This window comes from Ursus arctos, unplaced genomic scaffold (genome assembly GCF_023065955.2).
Source record: "Ursus arctos isolate Adak ecotype North America unplaced genomic scaffold, UrsArc2.0 scaffold_25, whole genome shotgun sequence".
NCBI lineage: Eukaryota > Metazoa > Chordata > Mammalia > Carnivora > Ursidae > Ursus > Ursus arctos.
The window spans coordinates 28,996,836-29,017,648 of NW_026622930.1; the positions used below are offsets into that span (position 1 = coordinate 28,996,836).

The window sequence follows — 20,813 nt, forward strand, 5'->3', positions numbered from 1 at the left end:
TTTGTAAATGTATAAAATATATATGATTTCAACAGAAATCAATTATACCGCAAAATAGTTATCAAAATAATTTTTAAATATATTAGGTTTCTCTAACAAGTTTTAGCAGGTGATCTAGTAACTACTCTGATTTTGAAGTAGTGATGTGCATAAGCAATATTCTGAAGGATCTCCAAAAAAAATACAATATGAAAATATCCATGCTTCCTACTTGCAGTAAAATCATAGGTAGAACTTACACAACTGTGGTTTGTTGCCTACATTCATAATTGGAGGAAGTCCTAAATTTTAGTTAGGGGGTCAGTGAAAATAAATGGAAAATTATTTCCCATCCAAGTTTACACACCCCTGAACTCTATCCAGACATCAGATGAAGAACATCTTTTCCAATACTTCTGATTTAAGCAAGGGAAATGTTTTGTTCTTAAGAAACAGATGGAAACTTAACAAGACTGTAACACGGAATAACAAAGGTATTCTAGCACTGTCCAACAATGTTTCAAGACTATTCTGCTCTCAACTTCCTTAAGTCAACAGCAACCTCTACCCTCTTAATCATTAACTAATCAATTGCCCACAAATAACTGGAAACCAGAGAAGAGAATTATTAACTGTCCAGTCGAAAGGGAGTATCTTTAGTCTTAAAGGCCCTGGACTTACTGGCTGCAAGATGACAGAAGTGCGTTCATTCTGGGTAAACTCAAGCCTCCATCAGCCATTCTGCTGAGGACCAGAACACTGCGTTTTAGAGAAGCTCCGAGACAAAGCCCCCCGCGTATACCAAGAGGCAGTAGTTCTCAAATTTAGCATGTACAGCGGCATCTGGGGAACTAGTTTAAAAGGCAGATTCCCATGCACCACCCCCAGAAATACTGCTCAGTGGGTATGGGGCTGGGCAGAGGAATCTATTTGAATAAACACCCCCAGGTGACTGGAATGCAGCCCCTCCCCTGCCCGGAGGCACTGCTCTAAGAACAGACCACACAACAGTGGCTTGCAGACAGACTTGTAAAAACCTTCTAGAGCCCAGAGTTTCAACCCCAAGCTTCTTGGAGGACCTTAATTTTTGAAGCTGACATTAAATGCAAAGGGTTAGAAACAAGCTAAAAATGAAATAAAGCACAGACTACTCTTCAAAAGTTGCAAAAAATGTACCAACATATAACTTTCCAAGAAAAAATATCTTCTAAAAGCTAATGACCACCAACACAAAAAACTACAAATTACTACAATAAATAACTGAACTACCTAAGACAGCTCTTGAGTAGGAAGAACATATCTACTATTAAGGACTCTTGCTATAAATAACTCTTGAACTGATTAGTACATTTTAAAACCTTAAAGTGAATGTGTCAGCTTTGACGTGTACTTACATGTGTTTCAAGTCAATTTTGAGCAAAATTAATGAACTAGAAAAGAGACTGTCATCTAGTATTCATGAATTACATTCCGCTTTCTACGTCTGTCTAATTCTAAGAGGATTACTGCCCGAGAGGAAAGCTGATGTGGAAGACAACGCGGAAGGTTATCTGCTTTTCTACTTCTGGCCCATTCTCGCCTTCCTTCCTGCAGGCCTCATTCATGTAATGTACGCAGCTCAACCAGTCTTTTTCTGGGGACTTCTGGAAACCCCCCAAGTTTGGCTGATAATTTTAAACAGTTTCAAAAGTTCCAGAGATGAAACGAGGACCAAAATAATGACATTTTCCTTTCTGAGAAGAAAGAAATTCCAAAATCCTGAAAATACTATGGACATAACAGAATCGTTAAACTTTATCAGAGAGAACGGAACATGAATGTTTATTTTCTTAAAAATAAAGCATTCAATGTTGCTATTATGATATTTTTAGTGACCTTGGAACTCTGAAACCATGAAAAATTTAAAAGCATGACAATCAGGAAAATGAAAATGACAAAAATCCTTTCTTCTCTGGCTGAAGAGAATATATATTAAAAAATTTCTAAAGGGAAATATGCTTGGAGAAGAGGGGCGGAAGGAAGATTACACTCCTTCATACTTGGCACGGAGCTCTGAAGGTTAAAGAGTAATTCAGGGACCTTACGGGTCATCTTGATAATCACGTGACCTGCCTCCAAAACATACTACCGGCAAGTGGCACAGACCCACTAATAGGGCAGCACTCCCCCCGAAGTCATGCAAAGTAAAATTTCCAATACTCAACGCAAATGATAAGAAGGCACTGAATAAAGTGAGGAATGATAACAGTATTTCTCTCAACTGCTCTGAGAAAGTGTAGACACATAATACCCCACATTAGGCACTTCTGTTTACGATGGTATGAACTGGTTAATGAGTCTGGAGAGCAGTTTCAGATATAGTCAAGGTCATACTCATCCGTGACTGCTCTTTCTGGCTCAACGCCTTTACTTTTAGGTAGTCTGAAACTTGGCTGATACGGTCTATGTGTACAAATCTGAATGAGGAAAAGTAATCAGGCTTTTATAACAACCATTTCTCAATCACTGATAGATGTATCGGAGTTAAGAAAGCTAGATGAAGGGAAACAAGCCTATGCAATTTGATTTCAGGAAAGTTCCTGGTTTAAATATTTATGAACACAAGAGAAAAGTAATCTCATTAACTAAACGCATGTAGGCTAAATAAAGTCGACAGAATGAAGCAAGCTTCAGCTCCGTTCATTAAACGCACTCACCACTACGGAACACGTTCAACGCAAGATTTAAATCAGACAGCTTGTAAGTCTCATTTTTATCCCTTTATTTAATTTAAAATATAATAGTAGTTGGCTGCTGGGGACCATCCCTTGAAGACCCCCAGATGTCCCATCCATGCAACCTTGCCTCAGGGTCTGGGGAACGCAGAACTCAACGCTCAGAAACACAGCCAGGGCTGTATTCGAGACGAGACACACTTCTGCCTTTATGTTACTATTTCACTCACTCACTAATGAAGTATTTGGGGAAATGAAGAATTCTCCCTGCTCTGGCATCTATCATGTTTACTAATAATTTTTCAAGGTATGTTTAGCTGTGGCCAGGTGATGGGTGCCTTTACTTCAGTGAGGGTCAGGATCAAGAAGAGTTTGTTGTCCTGCCCTTTGTGCCACGACAGCTGAGTCCATACTGTGTCAGCTCAAGGTGTGTGTGAGTGTGCACGTGAATACACCCAGGACTCGGGGCTTCTCAAACCGGTAACACACAGAGAGGTGAGGAAGGTCGAGATGGTGTGGGGCTGGCCCGTAGCAGTTAGCCACTACTGTTTTCTGCCACCGACTCACTTGGCAAGGCACCCGCAGTTACCTGGGTTCTCAATTTGGAAATAAGATCTGAATGTGAAGGACAGTAGCGTCATTTGCTAAGTGACCACAAACAAATCACTTCGCTTCTCTGTCCATCGATATTCTTGCTGCTGTGAGGATTACACGAAGTAATGTGTATGAAAGGACTAGCCCATGACAGGTGCTCAGGGTGTGCTGATGAGAATTTAGAATTTTGTGCAGTTGAGGTAAAAAGGGTAGTTTCCTTAAAAAGGGAACTTTACATATTTTAATTTCTTTACCAAGTGCATTCCAGGACCACTCAAAGGAAAAACCTTACCTTATAACACAGGTCAAAGTTAAAGAGGTGAAAAAAGAATCCTTTTCTTCATTCATCAGTGTCTACGCCTCCAAATGGCCCTTTGCATGTGCAAAGCGTTTAAGCAATGCTAGTTCTATCCAGTTCCCTATCAAAGTTTAAAGTTCCAAATAAATAAGGACTTATTTTCTTCATGAAAAAACCTGTAGCTTTTCTAAGACTCTGAATCTCAGTGGTTTTTGTAACACCGCTGAAAAATGGGGGAAGTAACAAGCATTCACTAACACTGCGGCAAATTAATGAAGGTAAGGCTTTGAAGGAACGCTTTCCAAAGGGCTTCCAAAGTCTCCTATGTTCTGCCTTGACAACAAGCCTCACCCAGGAAATGGTTTCCCAAACAATCATCCGTATGCACAGCGAAAAATGAAGGTGGTCTCCAGCTTTCAAACAACAAGCTGCTTGGTGGGAAGTTTATTTTTGTATTTACTGTAGTTTGAGAGGATGGTAATTATCTAGAGGTTATGTCATCCAAATGAGGAGAGAAAGTAAGGAAGAAAAAAAAAAAATCCACCACTGAAAATGTCTTCGCTGTAGAACTGTTCTAACCCCTGACACATCTGTAGCTTATTTGCAAAGACCTTATTTCTGAACCAGAAAAATGGACTTTATATGAAAAACTGGGAAAAACAAGAAATGGTTCAAAAGCTCCATCAATTCTTCCTAAAATCTGAATAGAACTGTAATACATAACAAGCAGAGCCATTTCTCGAAATGGCTTGGGTAATTTGAGCCCAAGGGCTAGAGAGGGGGAGACAGCCACACGGCAGAGCTCTGGGCTTTGCAGTACTTAAGTCTACGATTCTGCTTTCTCGGAACACTTCCCACACTTCGTTAACCACAGCACCGGGATCTGTTCTACCTCCCTAGGGCTTCCTAGCCATCTCGACTGGGGCACATTAATCTGAAGAAGCCAATTCTGTGAAATGGGGATAACTGGTACCTAGCAAGGCCTGTGAGGACTGCGGGAGATAACAAATATAAAAAGTATTGGAACTTTTGCTTCCAGGCATAAGAGTACCTGGTACAGGACTTGTTCTCCCATTATAAGTAACTAGAAAAACTGACAAAATATCTAAAACAACGTTTTTCAGACATTTTACAATAGGCAGCATTGGATAGTGATCCCAGACAAAAAAGAGCCGAAGAAGATGAGTCCTCTGATTCCCACCAGGTTTTCCACCTGGAGGTACTCTTGGAACGACAACACAGAGCATGGCTTTGAAGAGGGAAGTCAAAACATAGTGGAGTTCAAGAAGTCTGCAGTAGCTGATACTTGCTGGGCAGAATACCAAAGAGGAGGAAACTACACAGTGAAAGAGGTTCAGAAATCTGCGTAAGGGTCCCCTTGAATCTTGGGCTGAATGGTAAGCTGCACAGAGAGAGGAAGATTCCAAGAGCCAGGCAGAGAAAAACTATTAGGGTAGTGTACAGCATGGTGACTACAGTTAATAATACTGTATTGCATATTTGAAAGTTGCTAAGAGAAGATCTTAAAAGTTCTCATCCCAAGAAAAAAATTTTTGTAACCTAGCAGGGCAACACATGTCAACTAGACTTGGTAATTTACAATATACACAAGTATTGAACCATTATGTTCTACATCTGAAGCTAATAGGATGTTATATGTCAATTATACCTCAATAAAAGAAAGACAGAAAAACTATTAGGCAAAGAAAAACGACCAGAGAATTGTAAAGCAAACAATTCTCACAGTTCACGTAAGGTTGGAAGACACTCAAGTTCTAACCACAGTAAAGAGACCTCACTGAATGTGCAGGTATTCAGACACAAGAAAAGTCATGCCTTAATAGTAGAGCTAAATTAGAGAGTAAAGAACTGCTCTAGGTATGCTTTAATACAGCTTAAGAACAAGATTCATAAAGACCAAGCTGTTTTGTAAGTAACGTATCCGCCCACCAAAACGAAACTCAACACTCCTTTTAAAGAGGACAACAAAATCTAGACACTCAACCATTAAATAGTCACAATACACATTCTCTAATCAAAAGTAACTAGAGACATGAAGCAGTAAAACGTAACTCAAAAGCAGGAGAAAATCTGTTAAATGGAGACCTCAAATGACAAGGATGAGGGAACTGGCATACAAAAACTTTAAAACAGCTACTATAAATATGTTCAAGTATTAAAGGACAACATGAACCTAATGAGGAGAAAGTGGGAAATATTAAGAAAAGGAGGACCAAATGCAATTCTGGCACCGAAGAGGACAATATCTGAAATGAAAATTTCATTGGACTGGATTAACAGCAGATTAAGACACTATGGAAGAAAAGAAAAACACAGTGAATTTGGAAGATATATTAATAGGAATTATCCAAATGGAAGCAGAGGGGGAAAAAACGGTTAAAAAAATTACATCAATAGAGACTCATTAACCCATGGTGCACTAGAGAGTGATCTAATGTATGTGTAACTGGAGATTCAGAAGATGGGCACAGGAAAAAATAAATCAAATGGGCAATTACTATTTTTATTTGATGAAAACTACAAATCCACAGATCCAATCACATCTACACTGTCAAATGTAAAGGAAATGATCCTTTAGGAACACTTGAACTGGAAAGCTTTCTCTCTCTCTTTTTTTAGAGGGGGTTGGAGCAGAGGAAGAGGGAGAGAATCTTAAGCAGGCTCCATGCCCAGGGCAGAGCCTGACTTGGGGCTCAATCTCATGACCCTGAGATGAAGACCTGAGCTGAAATCGAGAGTTGGACACTTAACCAACTTTGCTGCCCAGGCGCCCCAGCATTTTCTCTTTTTAATGACTGTACTGAAAGAAGGGGTTTCCTGACACAAAATAAGGTTGGACAAAACATGTGAGATGACCTCCTAGCACACAGAGCCAAGCCTCATCTCTGGGTGAGCCACGGCCAGTGAGAGGCTGCTGGCGGTTTGCAGAGGCTGGCTTTGACCATGTCAGCTTCAAGTAAGAGAGATAAATATGCAAACTGCCTCTTTCAGGGCTGTAGACTAGAAATACCCTCTGACTTTCTGTTCCCTGGAGGAGACTTGACACTCTGAAAGGGCAGAAAAAGAAACTACAGACTCATCTGCTTATCAGCTTTGCCCTGAAAGGTTAGGGCCTTAAAGGAGGGCACTGCAGCAAAAAGGAACCCTTCGCGGCTGCACAGAACTGAAAAGTGTGCCATCAGAGACAGTTTGCCAATCCAGGCTCATCCCGCTCTAGCCTTCACGGTTAATGGGATTTCAAGGCAGAATATGCACAGAGTGCTTATTTGGCTTATTCTAGTGTCTTACTTGATGCCCCACTGCATAAGCATGTTCTTGCCACACATTTCTCACATTGCCTTTCATCATCAAGAAGTGGCTGGGAATGTGTGCGTGCACAACTAATACACAGTCTTATCAATTTCTAATCTGGCCACTCATGCATAGAATCTCGGTGTTTACAATGTCCACAACAGCCAAACTACAGAGAGAGCCCCAATATCCATCGACGGATGAATGGATAAAGAGGATGTATGTGTACGTACGTACACACACACACACACACACACACACACACACACACACAGGAATATTACTCAGCCATCAAAAAGAATGAAATCTTGCCATTTGCAACAAAGTGGATGAAACTAGAGAGTATTATGCTAAGTGAAACAAGTCAGTCAGAGAAAGACAAATGCCATATGATTTCACTCACATGTGGAATTTAAGAAACGAAACAGATGAACCTAGGGGAAGGGAAGGAAAATTAAGATAAGATAAAAACAGAGAGAGAGGCAAACTGTAAGACTCTTAACTGTAGGAAACAAACTGAGGGCTGCTAGAGGGGAGGTAGGTGGGGGAAGGGTAAGTGGGTGATGGGCATTAGGGAGGGCACTTGATGTAATGAGCACTGGGTGTTGTATGCAACATATACTAATATATGTTAATATATATATGTTAAAAAAAAAATCAGGGTGCTTATTATATTTTCTTTCCAGAGTCTTTCACATAGCTTTTTGTGGTGACGGTAACTTACATAACACAACAAATTGGGACAACATGAATGAAGCGTATAGGGCAAATGTCAGAGTATCTGGAAAAGAAGAGTCTCGGGGCATACTGAGATTTAACATTTTATGCAGTTGCAAGCAGAGTATGGAACGTTAAAATAATATTTAAGAGTTGAGGCTATTTATGGGCTTTAATAGTCTCTCTTGCATGTCGTTTCCAAGTTGGCAACAGTAAAACCATGGCAACAGGAAATTCTTCCCTGCAGTGGCGTTTATGAATGCTTTTCTGTTTTCATGACTCAACTCCTTATTTAATTTCCTGTACAGAAAATCGGAGAGATTACTATAGACTGCAATACAGATGTGCTAATCCAAAGACCCTCTCAAAGAAAAACAGGTCACAGGTGTCCGTGGATGGATTTTGAGATAAAATTGAAAACTGCCTCCTCACAGACACACAGCAGACGTCAACCTACTCTAACCTAAACAGATACTTGAGAACTGCACTGTTTTATTAATGACCTGGGGAACAGGAGTGTACATGTATGTTCATGTACTTCCATGTTCATGAGCCATAACTAAAAAAAAAACTTCCCCCTCATTGTGCTTTTAATCAACGAATTTCAGGAGCCAAACTAATACCAAAGCTAAGAAGCCTATTTTTTTAGGGATTCAATTAGACTATGAATAATAAAAATAGAAAATAAGCAAACAAAAGCCCTCACTATTAATAGAATAGAAAAATGAATAAGAAAACCATAGGAAGACTGACTGCATAGATAAGCACGAGGATTACGAAAGAAATTAATGAAAGTAAAAAATTCTAGGGCTTACGACCAGATGGTTATAAGATTCTGGAATTTTTAATCACTCTAGCATTCAGCTAAATATAGTGAAATTTATGCAACACTATCCAGGAGCCATTCTGCGTGATTTGCACCCACTGCTCTACTACTCCATCGACACTTCTGATAAAAAAAAAAAAAAAAAAAAAGTGTTAACAGTCCAATCCTAGCTACTTCGATTATAGTCTTCGATTGTTTCAGTGCCACATCCTCCCTCTCTGGCTTCCTCTCCCCTATCGGCAGCAGTGTTCTGCAGTAAATGGCAATGTTGTTTTATGGGCAATTTAGCAGATGAACATCAACACAGCAGGAGGGAAATAAGCGTAGCAGGAGAGTATAAGTAGTTCTTACTTTTGGTGTCAAGCTGTGCACGGTACTTCTCAAATCCTTTGAGCCGAACACGTTCTCCCAACAGCTGAAGGAACTCCTCGAAGGCCGGGCCGGCTGACTCGTTGTTGTACATCTCCTCTTCGGTGCTCTGTCCAGCCCTGCAGTACATGATGCCCACCTTCTGCTGATAGTTCAGCTGTAAGAGAGGCAGTGCGGTAAGTGCGGGCGGGTCCACTGTGCCCCCCACCCAAATGCTCCTAACTCCTGCAGGGCACGTGCCCCCTGGAAAGGCAACAGCTCTCTTCTCCTGAAATCCTGCCGTTTCAATTCTTCCATCTCTAATCCAAAAAAATACAGAACAAGTATCTGTAACTCTAATCTTCACAAATTAAGAGAAAAGGCCAGGAAAATGAATCAACACGTTCTGTACGTCAAGGTCATGCATCATCAGAACGATGTTGATACTTTAGGGAATTTCTCTGAACGGATTACAAAGTACAAAATGAGGCCCTAAAAAACAGCTTGACAACAAAAGGGAATTCTTTTTTAATCATCTCCCCCTTTTCAAAGGGGAAGGCTTTACAAATTTAAAAGCAGAGGTCCACTTTACAAGAGATACTTTAAAATACATTCACACAAAAAGCCCATGAATGTACTTGTGAATTTCGGCTTTTTTTTTTTTTTTTTTTGGTAGAACTGGGAAAGATTTCACTCCCAACGCCACTTTTCCAATATACTAAATTATAAACCTCAGTTATGTCTTTGTTAGAGCATTAGCATTATCAACAATATACTTTTCAAATATTTTTCTAAAAGACGAGAGCCTGAATAGAAACTTTAAAAGGGGTTTCATGATGGCAATCAGCTAGTGGCAAATATTCCTTCCTCAAAGACAGTTAAAACAAATCACTCAGGAGATTTAAATATGATGCAACATTAATCAAAATATTTACTCATCACTGAAAAGTCTAGTCATTCTGCAAACAAATTTTACGGTGATATTAGTCATTTAACAAGACATTAGTTTTCTTTTTAAGATTTATTTATTTGAGAGAGAGAGCAGCATGTGCGCGCACATGAGCCTTGGGGTGGGGGGCAGAAGCAGAGGGACAGAGAGAATCTCAAACAGACTCCGCACTGAGCATGGGAGCCCAACATGGGGCTGGATTCCAAGACCCTGAGATCACAACCTGAGCTGAAACCAAGAGCCAGACATTTAACCGACAGAGCCACCCAGGCACCCCAAGACATTAGTTTTCAGTATAAAAATTTAGACTTTTAATGCCCTAGTGAAATCGAGGCACTCCACACTGCTGTGGCCTCTTTCCAGAGTGACAGTGCAGCCAGTGCACCAGTCAATTTTCATGTCCCAAAGTGAAAGGGGGAAGGGAAGAGGCAAAATTGTAAAAGCTAACATTTATTGAATACCCACTATATGCCAATCGCGGTTTAGAATTTAAGATACATTAGCTGATCCTCACAACAGCCCATAGAGCAAATATCAGCAGAGTCGAGAATGGAAGAGGAAGTGACAAGCTCAGTAGGGAGAGAGACAAGACCACAAACTCCGTCCCATGACATGGCTGGCTCTATCCCAAGATTCAACCAGGCTTGAATCCACAGCCCCTATTTGCAATTCTGAAGTTGAAAGGTAAAAACCAAATTTAGGCAATCACATTTGGCAGTAAAACTTGATATGGGCAGACACTAATACTTTAATTCTATGTTACATGAATATTCACATTTTTCCCCTGTAGGAATATTAATGTGATAGTGGGGTGCTGTCTCAGATCCCAGTGGGAATATTTCTATATGGTGTATATATTCTATTGTCCTTCTAAAACGTAGACATTTCTGAATTCTGAAAGCCATCCGGCTCCTACCATTTTATATAAGGGACCGTGAACCTGAACTGCTCTTTTCAACTTTCTAAACCAAATGATTCAGCATTGTAACAAGAAAATGTCATAGGCGCAAAACTCTCACTTGCTTTCCTCCGTCCACTGCACACCACCTCGTGGACAAGGAAGCTCCACGGCCTTTTTACGACCCCCGCGGACATGAGAGCTCCCGGGGACATGAGAGCTCCCGGGGAGTGCTCTCGTTGCACAGAAGAGGCTCACCCTTGCTCCGCTTACTCCAGCAAGCAGGTCAAGTTCCAAGCCGGAAACTTGCAAATAACTGGATATAGTAATCATGGAATATTTTCAAAACAGCATGTGACATCACATTATTTCTACTTCATTTAAATTATCGACAGAAACACTTCTGACTTAGTTCATTTTCATATACCACATGTAGGTAAAACGGAACAGAAGTCAGAATAAAACCTATCGCACATGGCTGACATTTGACCCTTCTCTCAGCAGGCCTGCTTCAAACGTCGGAATGTGGCTCATGTTTGCACGGGGACTCCCACAGGTAGAGATCTCGCCTTGGCTCTAGAATTAATCTGAGTACCTACCCTATCGGGTCTCAACAAATAAAAAATAGTGGTAGGCTCTGTGTCCACTACAAAAGCAGCCTTCATACAGCCGAATCTTTACTGTCTCCCTGCAGGGAGGGCTATCAAAGAGAAGGCATGTGGAGAAAGGAAGGGGTTTTGGGCTATTTGCTCTTTGGCTCTGTGCCTCCCAGATCAGCCTTCTCAGGCCACAGCGTAAAACAAAAGTCACCCTGTTCAACAGAGAGCATCACCAAGACACTGGATTTGTGGATGGCTTTTTAAAACTTCTCAGATAAAGGCCGAAGATTTCACTGTGCAACATTCAAAAGGATTCGTTTATATAGAAACAGGAGTTCAGTACAGAGAGAAGTGAGGAAACTTCCCCTCAACCACCGGAGAAGCTGAATCCGAGGACAATGAGACAGTGTGCCGCCGTCTTCTGACGGATTTCTCATCCTCTAGTGAACTCCACCGGCAGCTCAGGGAACAAACTGGCGTCTGCTGCTTGTGAAAAGAAGGAGCCTTTAAGAGGATTAGGACATTTGTTAGAATGTCAGATTTCCTCTGGTTTGAAACTGTGCCAGATGTCACTGCTCTATCCGCTAACGTGACAATATGACTGTATTCTTGGTTTCTAGTGCAATTAAATCAAGGTAGGTGGTATTCTCTGGACGCAGGCTCCTGGAACCCTTAGTTGGCAACCCTGCTCCCTGCCAGAATACGAGGGGCTGGTGGAGAGGAGTTATGTAAACATAATAAGGAACACTGCAAGGGAAAGAGCAAGTGTAAATGGAGGCAGAGCTAGGGTTTGGGGTTTTGAGTTGTTAGGAGGTTATATAAAACAGCACTTTTTTTTAAGACACACACAAACACATCTGTATGGGTTTATATATACGAATACACAATGCTTCCATATAATGCTCAAAATAGAGCTATGAAGACACCAGAAGCCATCCTGGGAACAGGCTGTGTTTATCCACAGTTTGGGATAATCCTGGGGCCATGCTATACAATTCCATGCTTGCATATCAACTGTTCACAGGGAGCATTCTGGAAGTGTCTGGACACCCACAAATGTTTCTTTTATAACAAGTAATGATGGTCAATCCAACAGGACAAAGGCTACGTTTGAGATGAAGGTCTTGAATCGCAATAAAGCAAAGTGTCCTTAAAACCCATCAAAAGTGACATGGGCTTTCACAGCTAGGAACCAACAGGACATAAAATCACTCTTCTAATAAAGTAGATACCTCAACACAGAATCAAAGAAACAAATACTGCCATCGGATTTACATAGCCCTGAGTGTCTGGAAAGATGGATGATGAAGTCAGAGCCCTTCGCCAATAGAAACAGATTGGAACAACCAATCTCTCGGTTCGGCATTTTCACCTCCTCTTGCCTGGTGTCACGGCCTCAGGAAGGCTACTGGGACAGCAAAGACCATGAGAATAACCCAGTTCTCAAATTCTTAGAAAACCTTTACACTGTCTGACTTAATCCAGAAATTTAAAACCGTCACTATGAGTCACGGTATTTCATTGTGAGGCAGTTCTCAGAGTGTGGGCCATGATGCCGGGGGGTTTGAGCTTTGCTCTGGGACACAGGGATCTGGAAATAGTTTGCTCCTTTCAGTTCTTGCTTCTAAACTCCATTAGGCTGTACAACAGCAATGTTTAACTTAAGGATAATTCTGCCCCACTGTTGAGGCCAAACTGTCCTGAGACGACTCCTCTGCCACGTGAACTAGGAGGTTCTCCAGTCGGCCTGGTGGAGGCAGAAGCTATTCCTGGCCTTGTGGGAGAACTGAGGGTTTGCCCCCCTAAACCTGGAAGGTGGTTCTCACCCTGGCCTCAAGTTGTTTCCTCAAATGAGTGCACTTACAGTACTCATCTCTGCAAACTCCACCTTCCTTGGCTTCGCGGGACTCACCTGGAAGTCTCACTCGGGGAGACTGCTGGGCTTCCATGGATGCCCCTCCCTGCACTGCAGTTTGCAAACTCTTCAGGCAGAAAGCTGGTGTGATCTCCCTGTCCATTGAATTTGTATCCCACCTCCCAGAGATCACTGTCCTTTGCTGTCTGATGCCCAAAGTCATAAAGACCACTGTTTCATTGTTTTGCCTCGTTTTTTAAAAGTTGTTTCAGATAGAAAGGTAAATTCAGTCCCTCTTTCTTAATCTTGGCTACAAGCAGAAATCTGGCTTGAATTTTTACATCAAGTTTATTGTTATATAATTTCTGAACAGTAAACTGCATCCATTTGATTTAATGAGTTCTGATACACCTGTACCACCATCAAAATACAGAAAATTTCCATCATTTCCGAGTTTCCTGATTCCTGCATCAACTCACTCAGATGATCACTGCCCCCCCACTATAAATTAGTTTTGCCTAAATTTTTAAAGAATCTTTTTGTTGGGTAAAATCCACTGTAAGAGTTAGTCTTTTGGCACTCTAGAAACCTGTCCTGGCTTCTACCTTTTCTTTAGGCTTCAGAGCCTGACAAATGGTTGATTTTAACATTTAGCTGTCTTGTTCTTCTATGAAGGTCCTTCTTCCCTCTGTCTATGGTTTTTCTCTTTTTCTTCTATTTTCAGACATTTTTATCCTGATGGACCTATGCCTGATTTTCTTTATATTTATCATGCTTAGGGGCAGAGCTCCATAAATCCATCTTAATTCATTATCTTTCATCAGTTTTGGAAACTTTTCTATCAGTATTTCTTCAAATACTGATTCTGTCCCCCAAATAATGCTTTACTTGTTTTCCTCCAGGGAATTCCATCACATATACTATTTCATTCTGGCTCACTGCCTTTTAGGTACTTTTGTGTATTTCTCTCCAGTTAAAACTTTTCTGGTAACGGCACCTCTACGTTTATGGCAGCATTATTTACATAGTCAAACGACGGAAGCAGCGCAAGTGTCCACTGACTGATGAACGGATAAAGAAGATGTACACATACTGGAATATTACTGAGCCATCAAAAAGAATGAAATTTGCAACAATATGGCTGCATCTAGAGAGTATTATGCTAAGTGAAAAAAGTTAGTCACAGAAAGACAAATACCATATGATCTCATTCATATGTGGAATTTAAGAAACAAAACAAACAAGCAAAGGAAAAAAGTGGGTGGGGAGACAAACCAAGAAACATACTCTTAACTATAGCGAACAAACTGGTAGCCACCAGAGGGGAGGTGGGGGGGGTATTGGGGGACTAGGGGATGGAGATTAAAGAGTAGATGTATCACAATAAGAACAGAAACAAAAAAAATGAAAAGAAAAAGAAAAACAATTTTCTGATAATTTATCCTCAATTCATCAATTTTCTCTTTTGCTCGAATATGTTCTTAAACCTATCTATTGAAATGTTAACTTTTGCTATATTTTCCATTCTAGAATTTCAATCTGATTGTCTTTCTTATCGTGCTGACTTGAACTTCCAGTATCCTGTTGAATAGCAATGGTGACAGTGTATCCTCCTGCCTTCTTAACACTAAGTCTTTCATCAGTAAGTAGAATATAAGCTGTAGATGTTTTATAGATGTTTTTCATTAAGTCGAGCAAGTTCCTCCCTTCTTCCGCTTTCATCATGAACGACCACTGTGTTGTTCCTCAAATCTCACAATCCTTACCCAATCTGCCTCCTTCTCTCCACCTTGCAAATTCATTTTGTGTTGGCTTTAAATACAGTGTACAAGGTTTTAGCTGTACTTAGCAGGAAGAAGAGGCAAAAAATAGATCTACTCTGTATTTCCAGAAGCAAAAGTACAAACTTTTAAAAACTATTTTGTCCAGTGTTCCTGGCTATTCTCATTGGGTGGGCTGGTCTGCAGCAAACTATTCTGTCATTACTGGACACGATGACCTTGTTCATTTTTTAAAATCCTCATGATTCACACTGACAGCATTTACTTTGGCTTGTTTTTCATAAACATGACAACTTTCTTTACCACTTCTTAAAGACTCATCACTATACTGTCCCCTAAAAAGAATGTCAAAGAGACCGGAAGAATTCAGTGTTGTGGGCAAAAAATGCTAATTAGAAAATTTGTCCTCATTGGAAATGACTAACAAAAATAAAATCACTTTTTAAAAATGACATGGATACTGGGTAGGAAAGTTATTTTAAAAATCTGACTGAGATGCTGTCAAAATTATTTTTATTTGTGCACAGACATATTCTAAGCTACTTTTATCTTAGCATAACAAAAAAATTCTATACAAACACACAATAATCTCTAATGTACAAAATTTCTCAACAAAAATAAAAAGCTTCATATTGGGTATTAAACTGATAATAAACGTACCTGGTTTTGACTTGATATTAAGACAAATTTCTATTATATAGAAAATTGCTCTTCATTGCAGCATTGTAATAGGAAAGGACAGGAATCAATCCAAATGTCCATCAATAGGGAAACTGATAAATTACGGTACAGTAACACAACATAATATTATGCAGGCATAAAAACAATGGGAAAGCTTTCTATATATTGACATAGAAAGATCTCCAAAATATATTACTCAGTGAAAAAAGAAAATGTCCACAGCATGCTATATTCTGTATAAGAAATAAGACTCTATATGCATATTTGATGATATCTGTATAAAGACAGAATATATAAGAAACTAGTACAAGTAGTAACTATACAGGAAGAGAGAGGGAGGAGACAGAGCAGAGTAGGAATGGGATTCCTCAAAGTAAACATAATTACTTTGATTTCTGCACCACTGGAAGATATTAGCTAGTTAAGATAAGTCCCATAGGAAAGAAACGAGTGTAGATTTTTGTTCTAAAGCTGAATTTAAAACACAATCCACAATTTAAGGTCAAGACTGACAGATCTGCACTCCATTACTCCTTTCAGACTGTGAACCAAAGAATGCTCACTGCTTGTCTCTGCCATGCTCAAACCCGTCCCTGCAAATCGCAGTCCCACCACAGCCAACTGTCTTCTGAAAGCCACTGCTATCAGCTGTGCTAAGCACTGAATCTTACCATTGGAACGGACTCCAACCAGTCATCCAACCCAGCCTCTGCCAGGCGAAAGAGCGTGGATGAGAAAGCACAGAGTGACCACTACTTGGGAAGAAACAAGATAAAGCCACCAATGCCACCGCCTTCTTCCCCTGACCTGACAACTGTCACGTGTATTTCCCTCCTGATAATGTGCATACAGATCCACGAGCTGTCTAGAATCAACGTGCTGGCCACCTGAACTGTAACTGGGCCTTAGCTGTTACCATGATCTAAAAGAAGAAGAAAATTTCAGGAATGGTAATCGTTCTGCCAAAGCTTCATTCATATAAAATGGGTTTGGGGAAAAATGTTTTCCTTATGGTTCCTTCTTTAAATCTAGCAGCCGGAATCAAAGAAGAAAGTGGCTGGCTAAACTCATTTATCCTCAATAAAATAATGCAACATGGCAATGAATAGGCTAAGTCAGCACAGAATTTCATCCACACCCTTAATCAAAGAATCGGTGCTAGTCATTATCAAATAACACTGCTTCTTTCCTTAACATTCATTCTGGAAATAAGTATCACAGACCTAATTAGATATGATCGTTTTCCCCTTTAACTTCAATAACTTTCAAGGAATAGAAAGCCCAATGAATATTTCCATTTCTTTGCATTTTTAATAATTACCTAGAAAAACAGTGGAGATACTCGTTTAGGTAAAACCACTACCGTGTACATGAAACCTGATATTTCCTAATGAAAACAGGACTACCAATTTTCTCTATTGCAGACTGGCAATTGCACTTTAATATGTTATACTTAATACGGGGCACCGAAGCCAGCAGCAGTAATGCTTGGAGCCCCCTTTCCAGAGTTTCTTTTCCCACTCAAGGGAGGAAGAGGGGGATGGGGTGCTTAGTGCGCTGCTTCAGAGCGCAGGCTCTAGAACCCAGCACTTGGATTTGAGACCAGCCTCCACCAGACCCTAACGGTGCGTGGTGGGGTCTTTTGGCCTCTTTGTACCTCCGTGTTCTTGTCTGTAAAACAAGAACAATAATAGCACATACATCAAAGGATTCTGAGGACTAATTAAGATAATTCATGTAAATTGCTTCAGAGGGTGCCTGGCTTGGTCACTCCTCCATAAAAAATATCTATTTTTATTACTCTCTTATGTGCCTCACACTCCTGTGTGGCTAGACTGCCTGCTGCCATAACCAGACGCTGCTTTCATCCTTCTGTGCTTTGTTCGTACTGTTCTGAGTCTCGACCACCGCCCTGCTTATTCTCTGGCTTGAGGAAGTCCTCCTCCCTTCCATGGCCCATCTTGGGAATGGGCCTAACCAATCATGACTTGGCCCTGTTGGCCTGTGCCTACGCTGCTCTCTGTTTGCAATTCTCTTATTATACTCATTATATTAAACCTGACTTTCATTACAGTAATTTATGACCTTGTCTCCTTCATGGGTAAGGACTGTGTCTTACTAGACTATTTATTCTCCATAGTATTTAATAATCTGCAAAGAGTGGTTCTCCATAAGCATTTATTAGATTTGAAACAGTTGTGCTTACTTATGACCGTGAACATAACCTATTATACGGCCTGTACTAGCAGCTCTCATGGGATTGCTCACAAAAGTTAAATGAGATAGTGCACGTAACGGGCTTCTAACAAGCTGTTATTTTATCATTATCAACTGCAGCGAATAGTTCTTCCATGTGCACCATGTGCCAGGCACGGTGGCTTTTCATTCCTCTTGCATGGAGTAGATGAGATAAAGGTGTTTTTTAAATGACTGGTGAAGAAAATGGCTCTGACATGGCAAATTTAAAAGTAACTATTAGCTATATTATTAAAAAGCTGGCTTCAATAGATCATGAAATTCCTGATATTTTACAGCATAGTTTTGAGTATCTAAATAATTCAAGACATGCAGAAGTATAAAAACTTGCAAATCGTAAAAACAAAGGGCAGTATTCTGCAAATGTGTGTACCCAGTGTTGAGGACTATTAAGGGAAGACAGCACTCCGAACCTCTGAAAGTCTCAATCTTCTCATGACCGTAAAACAGGCCCATGATTAGAAGCCCTCCCTGTGCAGGGCACTATAAGGAGTGAACCAGGACACGTGCTAAAGTGCTTACAGCAGTGCAATAAGTAAACATATGTGCTGATCTAATTTGTTTTTCTCATAAATGATGCTCTCAATTACCGACTAAGTGAAGATCTAGGACCAAGATGGATAAACTAAATCTAGAGTTGATCCAAATTTTCTGAGTCACAGTCTGTTCTAAATCCTTGACAGTGTGAAGTCACTGGTAGGGTATTGCCCTGTATAGCACAATGGAAATGGACATCAATAAACAGTGAGAGGCCCAGAAAGGCATCAGGAGGAAGAATGTGAAAGCTCGGGTAAGCCACATCTACAACTTCGATAAGCATGTATTCATTTTCTAAACTTCACGAATTAAAATGTCTACCTTCAGTTTCTGCAAACGTATCAGTCTAATCAAATAAAAAACACATTTTTATATTTTTGTGAAATGCTTTCTTTCATATATTACAGATATAATTTTAATTTGTTCTATTCATTTCAGCTTTTAAAAGTGGTAAAATGAGAAAATAAAGCACCAGGGATCTGAAAGTCAAAATGTTACAATGAAGCAAGCAAACAGTGTTTTCTTTTCCCAAACATAATCATGTAAGCTGTTTAAAGGAAAAAAGCTACTAAAGGAATTGTTTAAAGAAAACTTAAGGGGAGATCCAGAAGTTCTTTTCAGTGAGTCTAGTTTCCTGATATCATTCGATGAATCTTTTTAAATGTAAGGATGTATAAAGCATGAAATTTTTAAAAATGACATGGATAGAGAGAGAAAATGCTTTGCAATGATTCAAATGCATAATCTACTGCACTTATATGCATTTCTTTTTAAAAATCTATGTAAAAGGCATGAAAATAATCGTTTTCTCAAAATGATTCCAAGGCATTAATGAGATTTCCTACCAAAAAAAATGACTCCCCAGACTAAATGCTCAAGTATGTGTGTCATCTGCTTTTTATCAGCACAATCTTGGCTTTGAATGCTATGGAGATATAAATGAAAAGACAGAGGCCAAGGGAGTGGGGGGAGTGGGGGGGTGGGGGGGGTGGGAGGATGCTCCTTAGTCCAGATTTAGAGCTGCATATATAGAAGAGCAGGCCTTAAACTTTTAGGTTCTACTGCCTGCTAAAATTTCCAAAATAAAACTGGGGAGACTACCCTAGGTTGCCAAATTTTAATTTCTCTGAGGAAAGGCATTAAAGAAAACAACTAACACATATATTATCATCAATAATTTATGAAGGAAAGGATATTTTAATACCCCCTAAGAATAAGAAGCCCATAATTTTAGAATGGGCAGTTTTGTGAATCAAATAAATTTAGCTTTAAGTTAAACTCACCATATAGTGTTATCTTTTCTAGGTTGATGGGACCAGAAAGTGTTCATCACTAAGAGAGGGCAGAAAATGGGCCAGAGACCACACAAGATGTCTACAGTTAGGGCACCTAGTTTTTAGGAGTATGGGTACAACAAAGGGGAAAATGGCAAAAAAAAAACCAAAAAAAACAAAAAACAAAAAACAAAAAAACCAACAAAAAAACCCCCCACCTTTTCTTCTATAAAATAACTTGTTCTAATGTAGGATTTAGAATGTTCAATTTGTGATTACATTAACAGTGCTGAAATATGATTCTCCTTGAAAAGCAGAGTAACTGAAAAGACTGAATCCATAAAGTTGAACCTAATCCTCATTTTTCTATTCCTCCTCTGTTAGACTGCATGCTCAGAACATTTACGGGAAAACAGCCCCCAAACAGTTAAGCCTCAGCGGTGTTCTGAAGCATTCCAAGTGTGCCCGATTTGCATGTTACAAACACAGACACACAAAGCCTACTTGAAATCTATGTACAGAACAGACATCAGCTGGGCTGATAAGTAAAATGAATGCACAGAGAGAGCAAAGATTAGAAAAGTTGTGTCCAGCCATTGGTTCCTCATATATCCCTACTGGCTGAATTAAAAGAATATACCTTAAAATGGATTTTTTTTTAAAACTCCTATTCATTTTAAGAATGTTGGAATTTTTGGTTAATTAAGGAGATGCCATCAAAATTTGTTCATAAAATGGCATTCAATAAGTGGACCAATTTTATGTTTGGAGGAATTTTTTTTTAAATGCAAGAGTAAAGCTATTATTAGTCATATTGCCAGGATGTAATATGGCTGAAATGTTCAAAGCTGTTCAGAGAGAGAGTGAGAGTGTATAAATACAGCATCTAACACAACTAGCCCAGATGCTCGAATTCTTACAAGCAGAATGTGGGCACATCTCCGGTTAGTGGATCTTCCAGAGCATAACCTGTCATTCTCTACCCTTTTGCTGTCTCTGTATGGATTATCTTATCAACCATCTGCATCTTGACCAAATGGCCACACATTAAGGTACAGGAAGAATGGAAGTGAGAAAATCTTGAGCATTTCCTTTTGTGACTAATTAGGACACAAATTTTTAAAATCTTGTATTTAGAAATCTTGGCTAGACTACATCTTTGGTGGTATAAACAGACTTTTGAAAACTGAAGTGT

At 39.8% G+C, this 20,813-nt stretch overlaps 1 protein-coding gene across 16 annotated transcripts in view; it reads right to left on the bottom strand.

Annotated features, from left to right (window-relative positions):
* Positions 1 to 20,813, bottom strand: part of SIPA1L1 (signal induced proliferation associated 1 like 1) — a 446,735-nt gene that overhangs the window by 84,211 nt on the left and 341,711 nt on the right. For all 16 annotated transcript variants that reach the window (XM_057318467.1, XM_044391372.3, XM_048219779.2 and 13 more), the window contains one exon: positions 8,792 to 8,966. In XM_057318467.1, the coding sequence (XP_057174450.1) occupies positions 8,792 to 8,966 (175 nt within the window). The remainder of the gene's footprint in view (positions 1 to 8,791; positions 8,967 to 20,813) is intronic.